The 15,645-nt window shown below is 40.7% G+C and overlaps 1 protein-coding gene across 14 annotated transcripts in view; it reads right to left on the bottom strand.

Moving 5' to 3' along the window:
* Nucleotides 1-14,042, bottom strand: part of SCP2D1 (SCP2 sterol binding domain containing 1) — a 241,637-nt gene extending 227,595 nt beyond the window's left edge. For 6 of the 14 annotated variants that reach the window (XM_078371469.1, XM_078371471.1, XM_078371472.1 and 3 more), the window contains exons 1-4: nucleotides 10,246-14,042; nucleotides 6,720-6,819; nucleotides 4,143-4,184; nucleotides 3,565-3,629 (exon numbers count right to left, since the gene is read on the bottom strand). Coding sequence is in view for 4 of the 14 variants with exons in the window: in XM_078371477.1 (XP_078227603.1) it covers nucleotides 6,720-6,819; nucleotides 13,527-13,547 (121 nt within the window). In the remaining 10 variants the exon portion in view is untranslated. The remainder of the gene's footprint in view (nucleotides 1-3,564; nucleotides 3,630-4,142; nucleotides 4,185-6,719; nucleotides 6,820-10,245) is intronic. The other 8 variants (XM_078371470.1, XM_078371477.1, XM_078371475.1 and 5 more) reach the window with 4 other exon arrangements.
* Nucleotides 14,043-15,645: the final 1,603 nt, after the last annotated feature.

Genomic DNA, 15,645 nt, shown 5'->3' with positions numbered 1-15,645 from the left:
GTCACCACCAGGCCTGCCTTACAAGAGCTCCTGAAAGAAGCACTAACCATAGAAAGGAACAACCGTACCAGCCACTCCAAAAATGTACCAAATGGTGAAGAGCATCAACGCAATGAAGAAAATGCATCAACTAATGGGCAAAACAACCAGCTAGCATAAAAATGGCAGGATCAAATTATTCACACGTAACAATATTAACCTAAAATGCAAATGGGCTAAATGATCCAATCAAAAGACATAGACTGGCAAATTGGATAAAAAGTCAAAACCCATCAGTGTGCTGTATCCAGGAAACTCATCTCACAAGCAAGAACACACATAGGCTCAAAATAAAGGGATGGAGGAAGACTTACCAAGCAAATGGAGAGCAAAAAGAAAAAGCAGGAGTTGCAATCCTAGTCTCTGATAAAATAGACTTTAAACCAACAAAGATCAAAAGAGACAAAAAAGGGCATTACATAATGGCAAAAGGGTCAATGCACCAAGAAGAGCTAATGATCCTAAATATAAACCCACTCAATACAGGAGCACCCAGATACATAAAGCAAGTTCTTAATGACCCACAAAGAGACTTAGACTCCCATGCAATAATAGTGGGAGACTTTAACACTCCACTGTCGATATTAGACAGATCAACCAGACAGAAAATCAACAAGGATATACAAAACTTGGATGCAGAATTGGAACAAGCGGACCTAATAGACATGTACAGAACTCTCCACCCCAAATTCACAGAATATACATTCTTCTCAGCACCACATCACACCTACTCTAAACTGACAACATAATTGAAAGTAAACCACTCCTCAGCAAATGCAAAAGAACCGAAATCATAACAAACAGTCTCTTAGATCACAGTGCAATCAAATTAGAACTCACAATTAAGAAGCTAACTCAGAACCGCACAACGTCATGAAAACTGAACAACTGGATCTTTAATGTTGACTGGGTAAACAATGAAATGAAGGTAGAAATAAAGATGTTCTTTGAAACCAATGAGAACGAATACACAATATACTAGAATTTCTGGAAAACATTGAAAGCAGTGTCTAGAAGGAAATTTATAGCAATAAATGCCCATATGAGAAGCAAGGAAAGATCTAAAATTGACACCCTATCATCAAAATTGAAAGAGCTAGAGGAGCAAGAGCAAAAAAATTCAAAAGCTAGCAGAAGACAAGAAATAACTAAGATCAGAGCAGAACTGAAGGAGACAGAGACACAGAAAAATGCTTCAAAAAATCAATAAGTCCAGGACCTGGTTTTTTGGAAAGATCAACAAAACAGAACGCTAGCCAAATTAATAAAAAAGAAAAGATAGAATAATCAAATAGATGCAATAAAAAATGATAAAGGGGATATCACCACGGATTCCACAGAAATAGTAACTATCATCAGAGATTACTACAAACAACTTTATGCACATAAACCAGTAAACTTGGAAGAAATGGATAAATTCCTGGATACTTGCACCCTCCCAAGCCTTCCTAGGAAGAAGTTGAAACCCTAAATAGACCAAAAACAAGGTCTGAAGTTGATGCAGCAATTAATAGCCTAGCAACCAAAAAAGCCCAGGTCCAGATGGGTTCACAGCCGAATTCTACCAGACATACAAAGAGGAGTTGTACCACTCCTTCTGAAACTATTCCAAACAATACAAAAAGAGGAAATCCTTCCCAAATCATTTTATGAGACCAACATCATCCTGATACCAAAACCCGGCAGAGACTCAACAAAATAAGAAAACTTCAGGCCAATATCCACAATGAACATAGATGCAAAAATCTTCAATAAAATACTGGCAAACCAATTGCAACAGCACATCAACAAGCTTATCCATCATGAACAAGTAGGCTTCATCCCAGGGATGCAAGGCTGGTTCAATGTAGGCAAGTCTATAAATGTAACCCACCACATAAACAGAACCAAAGACAGAAACCACATGATTATCTCAATAGATGCAGAGAAGGCCTTCAACAAAATTCAACAGCACCCTATGATAAAAACTCTCAATAAACTAGGTATTGATGGAACGTATCTCAAAATAATAAAAGCTATTTATGACAAACCCACAGCCAATATCATACTGAATGGGCAAAAACTGGAAGCATTCCCTTTGAAATCTGGCACTAGACAAGGATGCCCTCTCTCACCACTCCTAGTCAATATAGTATTGGATGTTCTAGCCAGAGCAATCAGGCAAGAAAAAAAATAAAAGGAAAGGAGGAAGTCAAATTGTCTCTATTTGCAGATGACATGATTGTATATTTAGAAGACCCCGTCGTCTCAGCCCAAAATCTCCTTAAGATGATATACAACTTCAGCTAAGTCTCACGATACAAAATCAATGTGCAGAAATCACAAGCATTACTATACACCAATAACAGACAAACAGAGAACCAAAGGAAGAACAAACTGCCATTCACAATTGCTACAAAGAGAATAAAATACCTAGGAATACAACTAACAAAGGATGTAAAGGACCTCTTCAAGGACAACTACAAACCACTGCTCAAGGAAATAAGAGAGGACACAAACAGATAGAAAAACATTCCATGCTCATGGTTAGGAAAAATCATTATCGTGAAAATGGCCATACTGCCCAAAGTAATTTATAGATTCAATGCTATCCCCATCAAGCTACCTATGATCCTCTTCACAGAACTGGAAAAAAAACACCTTAAACTTCATATGGAACCAAAAGAGAAACCATATAGCCAAGACAATCCTAAGCAAAAAGAACAAAGCTGGAGGCATCATGCTGCCTGAATTCTAACTATACTACAAGGCTACATTAATCAAAACAGCACGCTACTGGTATCAAAACATATAGACCAATGGAACAGATCAGAAGCCTCAGAGGCAACGACACACATCTACAACCATCTTATCTTTGACAAACCTGACAAAAACAAGCAATGGGGAAAGAATTCCCTGTTTAATAAGTGGTGTTTGGAAAACTGGCTAGCCATGTGCAGAAAGCAGAAACTGGACCCCTTCCTGACACCTTACACTAAAATTAACTCCAGATGGATTAAAGACTTAAACATAAGACCTAACACTATAAAAACCTTATAAGAAAACCTAGGCAAAATCATTCAGGACATAGGCATAGGCAAGGACTTCATGACTAAAACACCAAGCGTTGGCAACAAAAGCCAAAATAGACAAATGGGATTTAATTAAACTCCAGAGCTTCTGTACAGCAAAAGAAACAATCATTAGAGCGAACCAGCAACCAACAGAATGGGGAAAAGTTTTTGCAATCTACAAATCTGACAAAGGGCTGATATTCAGAATCTACAAAGACCTAAAACAGATTTACAAGAAAAAAACAAACAAATCCATTCAAAAGTGGGCAAAGGACATGAACAGACACTTTTCAAAAGAAGACATATTTGATGCCAACAAACATATGAAAAAATACTCATCATCACTGGTCATTAGAGAAATGAAAATCAAAACCATATTGAGATACCACCTCATGCCAGGCAGAATGGCAATCATTAAAAAATCTGGAGACAACAGATGCTGGAGAGGATGTGGAGAAATAGGAATACTTACACTGTTGGTAGCAGTGTAAATTAGTTCAACCATTGTGGAAGACAGTGTGGCAATTCCTCAAGGACCTAGAAACAGAAATTCCATTTGACCCAGCAATCCCATTACTGGGTATATATCCAAAGGATTATAAATCATTCTATTATAAAGACACATGCACACGAATGTTCATTGCAGCACTGTTTACAATAGCAAAGACCTGGAACCAACCCAAATGCCCATCAATGACAGACTGGACAAGGAAAATGTGGCATATATATACCATGGAATACTATGCAGCATTAAAAAACACTGAGTTCATGTCCTTTGTAGGGACATGGATGCATCTGGAAACCATCATTCTCAACAAACTGACATAAGAACAGAAAATCAAACACTGCATGTTCTCACTCATAGGCATCTATTGAACAATGAGAACACATGGACACAGGGAGGGGAGCATCACACACTGGGGTCTGTTGGTGGGGACTAGGGGAGGGACAGCGGAGGGTAGGGAGGTTGGGGAGGGATAACATGGGGAGAATTGCCAGATATAGGTGATGGGGGGATGGAGGCAGCAAACCACATTGCCATGTATGTACCTATGCAACAATGCTGCATGTTCTGCACATGTACTCCAGAACCTAAAGTGTAATAAAATATATATATAATAATTATTTCCAAGTAAAATTTTTTCTTTCTTCATTTGCTTTTTTATTAATAGACTTTATTCTTTAGAGCAGTTTTGTGTTTACAAAAAAATTGAGAAGTTCAGAAAGTTCTGAAAGAATTCATCTCTCTGCTCCCCTACTTAGTTTCCCCTATTTTTAATATCTTGTATCAGTGTGGTACATTTGTTACAACTGATCAGCCCATATTGATACATTATTTTTAATTAAGGTGCACAGTTCACATTAAGATTCACACTTAGTTAAGTACATTACATGAGCTTTGCCGAATGCATAATGTCATGTATCCACCACTATGGTATCATATAGGATCACTTCATTGCCCTAAAAAATCCTCTGAGCTCTGTCTATTCATCCTTCCTTCCTCCCTAACCTCTGGCAATCACTCATCTTTTCACTGTCTAAAGTTTTGCCCTTTCCAGAATGTCACATAGCAGAATCAGACAGAATGTAGCCTTTTCAGATTGGCTTCTTTCACTTAGCATTATGCATTTAAGGTTTCTCTTGTCTTTTCGTAACTTGATAGCTCATTTCTTTTCATCACTAAATAATATATGGATATAATACAATTTATTCACCTACTGAAGAACATCTTGGTAACTTCTAGCTTTTGTTAGTTATTTTAAAAGCTGCTATAAGCACTAGTGTGCAAAATTCTGTGTGGACATAAGCTTATGCTGTTTTATTGGTTTTTAAAAATATTGAAGTATGTAACCACTGAGCCAATTATTGATGTTATTATTATTGTTGTTGTTAACATTTGCTGAGCAATAACAATTCTCCAAGCACTGTAGTAAAGCCCTTTAAACTTCATAATATTCTGGGGCAGTTACTAACATTGTTCTCACTTTAGGAATGAGGAAATTGAGAGGCTGGGTAGCTTGTCCAAAGACAAATAGCTAACAACCTTGAACCCAAGAGTTTACGGGTTTGGACATTTTAAAACCATAATTTTTGTTTTGCTTGCTCCTTCTGGAATAATATTTGTTGTTGAACTGTTATTATATATTAAGATATAAAATGTATCTTTAAACAAAGAGATTTCCACCCCCTTCATGAATTTCTCTCTTACAGGTGAGTATTTCTATCATTAGAGAAATCCCAATATAACTGGCCAAGAGGCACATAGAAAGGTACTCAACATCATTAGTTATTAGGGAAATCCGAATTAAAACTATGATAAGCCTCCTCTTCACACTAAAATGGCTAAAATTTGAAAGACAGGCAATGGCAGGTATTGGTGACGAGATGGAGCAACTGGAACCCTTGTGCTCTTTTAACAAGAGTACAAAATGATGCTGCTTCTGAAGCCAGCTTCTTGGAATTATTACATAATTAAATATGGATTTACCATACAACCTCTTATTTCCACTCCCAGCTATTTATGCAAGAGAAATATATGTCTACAGAAAGACATGTAATGAGTGTTCTCAGCGTTACTCATTAAAGCAAAACACTGGAGATAATCCAAATCTTTTTTTTTTTTTTTTTTTTGAGACAGGGTCTCACTCTGTCACCAAGGCTGGAGTGCAGTGGCACAATCTGGACTCACTGCAACTTCCACTCCTGGGTGATTCTCCTGCCTCAGCCACCCCAGTATCTGGGCTGACAGGTTTGTGCCACCACTCCTGGCTAATTTTTTGTATTTTTAGTAGAGAGGGTTTCACCATGTTGGACAGGCTGATCTCGAACTCCTGACCTCAGGTGATCCACCTGCCTTGGCCTCCCACACTGTTGGGATTACAGGCATGAGCCACCATGCCTGGCCCCAAATCTTATGGTCTCACTCTTCTGTTCTTCAACAGGAAATTGTATCAACAAAGTGTGGTATAATCACGAAATGGAATACTACATGGCAATAAACAGGAATGAGCAGCTGATTCACTCAACGACATGGATGAATCTAAGATATATTACGCTGAGTGAGAGAAGCCAGATTCTCCAACACACTATATGATTCCATTTTATGACAGTCTAAAAGTGGCAAATTACAGAAACAAAAATAAGTGACCAGTGGTTTGTAGGGATTGGAGGTAGAGAGTGGGGCACAGAGTTTTGTTGGGGTTCCTTAAAGGGAGGGTGGTGACAGGACTTTACTCTGTCCTGATTGTGGCAGTGGTTAGACAACTGTTTTACATTTATCAAAACTCACTAGGAAAGATTTAGTTAAATTTGTAAAGTATACCTCAATAAACCCAACTTGAAAAACAAAAAGATGTGTGGGCAGATTTGCATTGCTACTGGTCTGAGCTCTTTCTAAAGCAGTGGTCATAGCCAAATCTAGAATACTGGATTTTTATTTTTTTTAATTAGTTTCCATATCAGTACCAATTGCTATTATTGCATTATGATGCATACATTTTAGCTTTTAAGTTACTTCTTATATCAGTTAACTCTTGCTACATTATGAGGCAAAACAATCCACCACAAAATTTCGGCAGCATGTAACATTCATTGTTTATTTCTCACATGTCTGTCAGAAATACAGACCTGGGCTGAGACTGGCTAGGCAGCTCTTCTGGGACACATATCTCGCTCGTCTGTTCTCTGGGCCAGCCAGGTATGTTCTTCCCATGATGATGACAGCAGCCTAAGAGCAGCAACGGAAACACATGTGACCTCTTAAGGCCCAGCACTGGCTCACAGCCATTCTGCCCATGCACCAGTGGCAAAAGCAAAGCTCAGACCCAGGCCCAAAGTCAAAGATTTGGGACACACTCTCTGTCCATGATGAAGCCACAACAGGGTGAGAGGCGGGGACAAAGGGACGAAGGGAACAAAACTGGGACTGAAAATGCAATCTTCCCTAGCTACTGACATATAAAAAGGGAGAGATGTCACATTTTAAGATCCAGATTTCTGGCTTCTCTTACACTGGAAGAATCTGCACCTCCACCTGGTAACAATTAGACAGCTTTGAAAACAAAGATGCTGCTTGCTTCAGGCAGGCAGGGGTTCCCCCTCCAACAGCTCCTAGTCATAACCTGCCTGATCACTGGTGACCCCTTTCCAAAAGTCAGGTGTACAGAGGAAATGTTCCAGAATCCCCGAGATCTTTTCTTCACTACATTTCACCAGAAATCCCATAATAATTTGAACAATATAAAGTTTGCCTTCATATACATTCATCCAACAAATATTTACTAAGCACCTACTGTGTGGAAACCACTGGGCTGGGAATGCACACAAAGACAGAAGGCGCCGGGCACTGTGGCTCATGCCTATAATCCCAACGCTTTGGGAGGCTGAGGTGGAAAGACCACTTGAACCCAGGAGTTTGAGACCAACTTGGGCAACACAATGAGACCCTGTCTATAAAAAAAAAAAATTTTTTTTTTAATTAGTTGGACATGGTGGCTGACTCCTGTAGTCCCCACTACTGGGGATGCTGAGGTGGGAGGATTGCTTGAGCCTGGGAGGTCAAGGCTACAATGAGCTATGATGGCAACACTGCACTCAAGCCTGGGCAACAGACCAAGACTGTCAAAAAAAAAAAGAAAAAAGGCAACAAGTATTGGCAAAGATGCAGAGAAATTGCACTATTGGTGGGAATGTAAAATGGTGCAGCTGTTATGGGAAACAGTGTAATAGCTTCTTTAAAAATTAAACATAGAATTTCTACATGATTCAGCAATTCTACTCCTAGGCATAAACGCAAAAAAACTGTTAGCAGACGCCAATACTTGTACACCCATGTTCATAGCAGCATTTCTCGCAATGGCCAAAAGGTGGAAACAACCCAAGAGTTTATCAACATAAGACCTGATAAACCAAATGTGGTCTATACATACAATGGAATCTTTTAAGTTCTGGGATACATGTGCAGAACACAGGTTTGTTACATAGGTATACACATGCCATGGTGGTTTGCTGCACACATCAACCTGTCATCTACATTAGGTACAATAGAATTTTTCAGCCTTAAAACAGAATGTAATTTTGATACATACTATAACATGGATGAACCCAGAAGACATTACACTATGTGAAATAAGCTATTCACAAAGGGCATATCCTGTATGACTCTACTTATGTGAGGTATCTGGAGAAAATAAATTCATAGAAAGTGAGGGGTTCAGGGAGTAGAGAATATGGAGTTGTTGTTTGATAGGTAGAGAATTTTAGTCTGGGTAGGTGAAAACATTCTGGAGATGGACTGTGGTGACGGCTGCAGAACAATGTGGATGTACTTGACGCCAATGAACTGTACCCTTAAAGATGGCTTAAATGGTGTATTTTATCTTATATATATTTCATCACAATAAAAAAGAATATAGAAAGAAAAGTAAATATGTCTAAGAAGCATGCCAATGAACTGTACACTTAAAATGGTTTAAATGGCTTATTTTATCTTACGTATTTTATCACAATAAAAAAGAATATACAAAGTAAATATGTCTAAGAAGCATGCCAATGAATTGTACACTTAAAAGTGACTTAACTGGCATATTTTATCTTACATATATTTCATCACAATAAAAAAGAATATACAAAGAAAAGTAAGTATGTCTAAGAAGCAGCTTATAGCTAGCAGACTTGAAAAAAACACATACATAAATATTTAAGATAGAAGGCAAGTTATTGTTAAGTGCCATGAGAGGAATACATATGATGTCTTTCAAATATGTTCACAAATTCTTCCATACTTCTACCTTCAAAAGGTAGAGCCTAATTCCTCTTCCTTAAGGGTCGGCTGTACTTAGTGTTTTATTTCTAACAAATAGAGTATGGCAGAAGTGAGGGTATATAACACCCAAGATTAGGACATAAAAAGCACTGTGGCTTCCTGTTTGCTTCTTCTTGAATCGCTCACTCTAGGTGAAACCAAAAGCCGTATTTAAGGACTCCCAAGCAGAACCTCCTTGGAGACTTCCATGCAGTGAGGAGCTGAGGCCTCCTGCCAACGGTCATGGACGGAGCCATCTTGGAAGACAATCCTCCAGCCCCAGTCAAACCTTCAGATGACTGAGGCCAACCTCTCAAGTGCAACCTAAATCAAAACCCTAATACAGAGTCACCAAGCTAAGCCTCTCCAAAACGTATGACTCATGGAAACTCTGAGATAATAAACATTTGACATTTAAGCTGATGAGTATCGGGGTAATTTGTTAGCAGCAATAGGTAACAGATACAAAATACACGCATTGCAAGAGAGTTCAGGAAGAGAGAGGTGAACCAAAGGATGTTACCTGGAGGACATTTGTGCTCAGCCTTTAAGGATCTATAGACCATGATATGCCAGATGTAGGGGCCCAAATGAGAGCAGTCACTAAGAAAACAAAGCCTTGGGATGTCCACAGAGAACAGCAATAGTTATGTTAGGCTGAAGCATAGAGGTGCATAAAGAGAGATAGCTGGAAACTGAATTAGACAGGTAAGTTTGGATCACATTCATTGATTCATTTTTATTGAGCACCAGGACCATGAAGAACAATCTAAAAAATTCAGATTAATTCTCCGAACAGTTGGGAACCACTGAAGGCCATCTGAGGTGAGTCCTGGGAAGCTGGTCCCTCAGTGTGGAAACTAATATGAATCAGGACTAACTGGGAGGAAGGGCAAAGTGCCATCAGGACTTCGCTTCCCGATGCATTAAAAGCCCTGGGTGAGACATTGATAGGGAAGTAGGAGGAGCAAGGGAGGCTTTTGGAACAGGTAGAATGATCAGACAGAGAGAAGGACCTGAAAGTCTGAGTTTAAAGAAAGTCAAGAGGAAAGAAGGATAGAAGGAAGACAAATGGTCAAAACAGTCAACTCTACAGGACAACTGCAAAAGTGGGAATAAAAAGAGAGCCATCACTGAATGCCACACCTTCCAGAAGCAATGCAGAAGTGATGGTGGGGAAGAAGTGTCCCTAAGCAGATCCCTCAAGGGGTTTGGCAGGAACAGGAAGGAGAGAGGCAGAGGAAAGCTTGAGGAGATGGGACAGGTAAAAGAAGTTGCCGTTTCTTAGGAGAGGGGACATGTGAACGTGTTTATATGCAGAAGGGGAGGGTAAAACAGGAAAGAAATTACCAGAGAAATAGGAAGAAGCTGTAGGGCAGTTAAGGGCTTCGTTCTGGCCTTGGTTTAAACCCCAGCAGGGTGACTTTGGACATGCTGCCTATCCACTTGGTGCCTCTGATGCTCCATCTACAAAGAGAGGATCATATTACCTGTGTCACAGGTTGCTGCTCTAAAGATAAAATCATCCACAGAAAAACTGTCCAACACAGATAAATGCTCAGTAAGGTTATCCCTTCTCATAAAATGGGACACGAAGGGGAACAAGATGCTAGAGGAGTTGGCAGGGGATAGGATGGCAGACCCCAAAAAAGTGTGGAGGACTCCTGTTCACATTGCGAGCTAAAAATGCCTAGAAAGGGCAATGAACAAAGATGCTGAATGATTTTCAGGTGAAGAGAAATATCACCAGTTGATGATCCTGATCTCTCCAGATCTTTCTTTTATCATGTGCCTGCAGGAGCCTTTCAGTTCAGCCCAGGTGGTTCCACACTCCCCTCTTGAACACTCCTTGAGCTTCCTGCATCTAGGTTTTTTGCATCCTGCCCTCTAACTTTACCCAAACTGTGTCCTTCCTTCAAACCTCAGTTAAACTCCATCAGCCTTTATCAAGTCCTTCCACAGCCATGCAGCAGAATCCACAAGCAACACAGAACTGGATACACTTCAGACTATGAAGGTCAGGCAAAAGCTAACCTGGGGACAAACGCAGCCCAAGTCAAGCATGCAGCAGCCTCAGAAAACATTTAACCAACACATTGAGTTCTGCGGGAACATGCAACAAACAGTAACTTTCCTCCCCACTTGAATTCCAAATAATCAAGAAAAAAGACCCCCAAAAATAGCAGATCGAAACCAAAATTTTGCCTTGATCCCTGACAGAAGCATTGTTGACAGAAAAGACTCAACATAAGGGCCCAGTGGGCCTGTAACTAAACACCACAATACAAGGTAAGTTATGACTTACCAGAATAATGCTACACAAACCTCCCCAGAACTTAGTGGCTTAAAACAGTAAACATTTACTTGGCTCATGAGTTAACGTATCAACAATCTAGGCTGGGTTCAGCTGGGTGAATCTTCTGTTCTTCTCTGGGCTCACTTATATCTGGCAGTTGTCTGACTTATCATCAGCTGTGGCAATAGTGGTGCCTGGGCCATGTGACACTCATTCTCCCACAGGCTAGCAGAGGCACACTCTCACCATGAAAGCAGAGATATGAGCCACCAATTCCAACTACACAATCCTCTTCAAGCCTTTGCTTGCATCCATTGGCCAAAGAACCTCACATGGGAAATCCTAGTGTCATAGTGAGAGGCCACTACCAGGCTACATGGCAAAGGGTAGGCTCAAAGAGTTGGGACCAATAATACAATTAATCAACCAGACCCACAGGACAGTGTCAAGCCCTGGAAACCTTTCTTTCTTTCAAAACAAAATTCACTGGACTGTACCAAACTCATGTGTGAATATATTTTTTAAATTCCAGTAACTCATTTGAGACTTTTAAACATGTAGAACAAAGATCATGCCCTTCCTTCCTTCCCAGATGGCATCACTGCAGGCATCTGGACCATATAAAAGCACTCCTATTTTAGGACAAAAGCAAACAAAGGCCCAAAGACATAGGAATATCTAAAATTGAAAAAGTACATTTTTCTTTTAATATATCATAGGTATGCTCAATTGGCAACATGTTTTTAAATTAGGTAAAATGTAAAAGGTTTGTCTTCCCATAAATTAATCACACTGACTTTGAACAAACAAAATTGACACACAGATACATTTTCTAAGTGATGCACTTTTCCAATGATGTCGGCATTACTCAAAACATTTTTTAGAATATAAACAACTCATTGCTTTTATAATTGCTGTCAGAAACAAAGGCACATTCTTTTACTGTCCCAGAACATTCAGGATGCTTTCAATTACAAGTACCAAAAGCAGCCACAACTCAAATGGCTCAAGCAGTTAAGTGAATTATTATTTCCCATAAAAGAGGTTCTGGTATGATCATTATTGAGGGGTTTCCCAGGACACAGGATCAATGCTAAAACTAGCAAAATCCCAGGGGAGGACTTAAATGGACTGACTCCTTCAATGGACTGACAGGATCCTCAATGGCTGACTCTAAAGTTCTTACCTCCAAGCTGTGGCAGGACAGAGAACAGACATGTCCCACTTGCTGCCACCCCCATCCTCTTACTAATTATTACTAGATCTTATCAAAAGCTGACTTGAAGAGAACAAAAGGTCAAAAGATGACTTCTCTTTATCTGACCAACTTCTCTTTATCTGACCGCTGATGCCCTCCTCTTGGTTTTATGGTTCCCATCTGACAGCTACTCTGGGCTACAAAGAGCCCCTTCTTGATGGATGACTGCCGGCTACAAGCTGGATCAGACTGGTCTCCTGAGATTGCACAGATCATGAACTTGTGCCCAGTGTTTCGCCTTTTTGCATTCATAGCCTAATTATAATACATTTAAATGTTAAATCTTCACCCCAAAGTGAACATAGGTCGTCTCTGACATTCTTCACATGTAAGCCCAGTGCATGTGTCTAATGAGTTTCCTCCACAAATTTTCATAGGCTTTTCCTGCATCCTATAGAATATGTATATCCACCTCCCCACCCAGTGTAAATACCCACCTCACCTTTTCCCCTTCAAAGTCTGCTTTATGGCCTCAGGCAGAGGACTGCTTCCTGACTGCAAATTGTAACCTCTTAGAAATAAAGTTATCTTTTGTTAATTCTGATTCTTTTCAGTCCATACAGGCAAACAGGAATGAGCTGGCTACTTCAGGGTTGGTTCCTTGAGCAGCTCAATGAGTCTTCAAAGACCCCAGATCTGTCCTTCCTTCCTGCTTCATGTCATCCTAAGGTCAGTGTCTGTCAGGGTGGCAAGGTGGCAGCAGTATTTTTGGGAAGCATCCAGAACAACATAAAAAAGCCACCTTTTCCTCACACATGTCTCTTTATCTAGAGGGCCCGTTTTCCACAAGTTGTTCACTGATCCCTATCTCATTATCTAGGATTGGCTTTCATGCCTCTCAGCAGGATTGGCCACGGTTCACCAAGGGTCAGCTTGAAAGCTGAACCCTGCCAGCTTTCCCTGAATCTCCTGACTATGGTGGAAGAGTGTGGATCCTGGAACCAAACTGAGGTGGTAGGGAAGAAAAGAGAGACATCAACAGTAAACGCTGCGCATCCTCTCTCTGGTAAATGTGCATCACTGATTGTATCCACTCTAGATTCAACCAGACAGGCGGACGCATTAAGAATGACATACAGGCCGGGCGCGGTGGGTCATGCCTGTAATCCCAGCTACTCAGGAGGCTGAGGCAGGAGAATTGTCTGAACCCAGGAGGCGGAGGTTGCGGTGAGCCGAGATCGCATCATTGCATTCCAGCCTGGTTAACAAGAGCGAAACTCTGTCTCAAAAAAAAAAAGAATGACATAGAATATGGGATTTGCTATAGGAATCTGAGCTTCTGCATTTGCGGGACGGAGCGAACTGAACACTTGGGGACAGCAGTTGCTTCTGTGTCTCATGCGGGGCCTAAGCTTGGTAGGATAAGCAGCCTGGCCCAGAATGGAAGAAGCCGAAGGTGAAGTCCTGAGAGCTGAATCTGCCGCATGCCCGCGGGCCGCCCGGGAGTTAGGAAAGTTAGAGGGGCTCCACGCCCACAAGGTGAGCCAGCAGATGGGAACAATTCCCTGAGCTGCGATAGTCCCTAGCGTCGCACACCTACCTTTCAAGCCTACAAAACGACAACGTGCGTCACTTCCGCCCCCCGCAACACTCATCAGGTCACGAGGCCGGTGCTAATCCTGGAAACCTACAGGCAAGGGAATTCTGGGAAACGTAGTTCCAGCTTAGCTAGGTTGCCATGGTACACAGCCACATTACCACGCTAAGTGTGGCTTTGGTTTTTAGAAACAACCGCCTCATGCTAAGTCTAGGGAATACAGTGGTTGAATGGGGCGAGCACTGACCTTTAGCTATTCTGGAGGAATATGTCACTTTCACTTATTTTCTTTCATGTTTTCCCACACAGTGCTACGGACTCTGATCGCCCAACCAGAGCTAACAGAGGACAACTCGCCCAGCCTTTCAATCACTCCCACTAACCCGAAGTGTGGACACACTATTGTGAGGCCTACGAAGGATATACTGCTGATGACCTTTTGAGGGAAAGTCAGATGCAGTTAATCCCAAGAGCTTAGTCAGCCTCTACATCCTACTGAACACAGGAAATCAAAAGTGCTGTGCCCATGAGACAAATATGATAAATTCCCTCTGCAGTTCTGAAATGTTTATCAATGATAAACAAGGTAGGGGGATGTGAAGAGCATGAAAACAAAAAGACAAGGTCTGACAGACAAGTGAGAGAGATGCCTGTTTCAGAAGCTTAGTCCAGGTGGTTACTGTATTTACGCTATTTAAAGGTGGTTACCATATATACGCAACATAGAAGTCCAGATTTTTAAGGTAAAGATCAGTTTGCAAAGATCTTGTCAAATTATTTGTTTTAAAATGAGGACCCCTTGTAATCTCAGCTACTCAGGAGGCTGAGGCAGGAGAATTGCTTGAACCCTAGAGGCGGAGGTTACAGTGAGCTGAGATTGTGCCACTGCAGTCCAGCCTGGCAACAGAACAAGATTCCATCTCAAAAAAAAAAGACCCTTATAACAACATAGATGCTTAAAAAAATACTTGCTAATGGAAAAAAGCTGGACACAAAGATTACACTGTGTACAATTTCATTTATACGAAGTTCTAAAACAGGCAAAACTAATCTATGGTAGGAAAAAAATCAGAATAGTGGTCACCTTGGGGTTCGGGGGTAGACTTGTCTGGGAAGGGGCCTGAGGACATTTTCAGGGATAATGAGTGTATGCACCTGCCAAAATTCACCACAGGGGTGAAGAGTACTGATGTCTGCCACTTATTTGAAAAGCATAAAAAAATAAGATGGATCAATGGATGTATACAAAGATAGACATGTACAAATACAGTAAAATGTCAATTGTAGAATCTGTGCGGTGAGTATATAGTTGAGCCCAGGACTGAGTCATAGATAGATGGATGTCATAGTAGATAGTCATAGATAGATACCAAAACACTGATTGGGGAAGAGACAGTAAGGAAGTCATGGCAAAAGGATACAAAAAAGAGAGAAAAGTTACTGTCAACTAATAGGAAGATGTCAACAGGCAGTCCAGACATCCAGAACATTTAATGTAATTCACTCTACTCTTTAAATTATAGGATATACGATCAAGCTGTTGAGCTCCATTTCTCTCATAGTTACTAGGTGCTTGCTATGTGATTACACTAAGCCAAGCACTTTTGCAAGCATTGTCCCCAGTGCACTAAGAATCTTCCTCTGCCTATTCTACTCTTA

This window comes from Callithrix jacchus, chromosome 5 (assembly GCF_049354715.1).
Source record: "Callithrix jacchus isolate 240 chromosome 5, calJac240_pri, whole genome shotgun sequence".
Classification (NCBI taxonomy): Eukaryota; Metazoa; Chordata; class Mammalia; order Primates; family Cebidae; genus Callithrix; species Callithrix jacchus.
The sequence above is the reverse complement of the archived record's forward strand: the minus strand, read 5'-3'. Positions and strand labels throughout refer to the sequence as shown.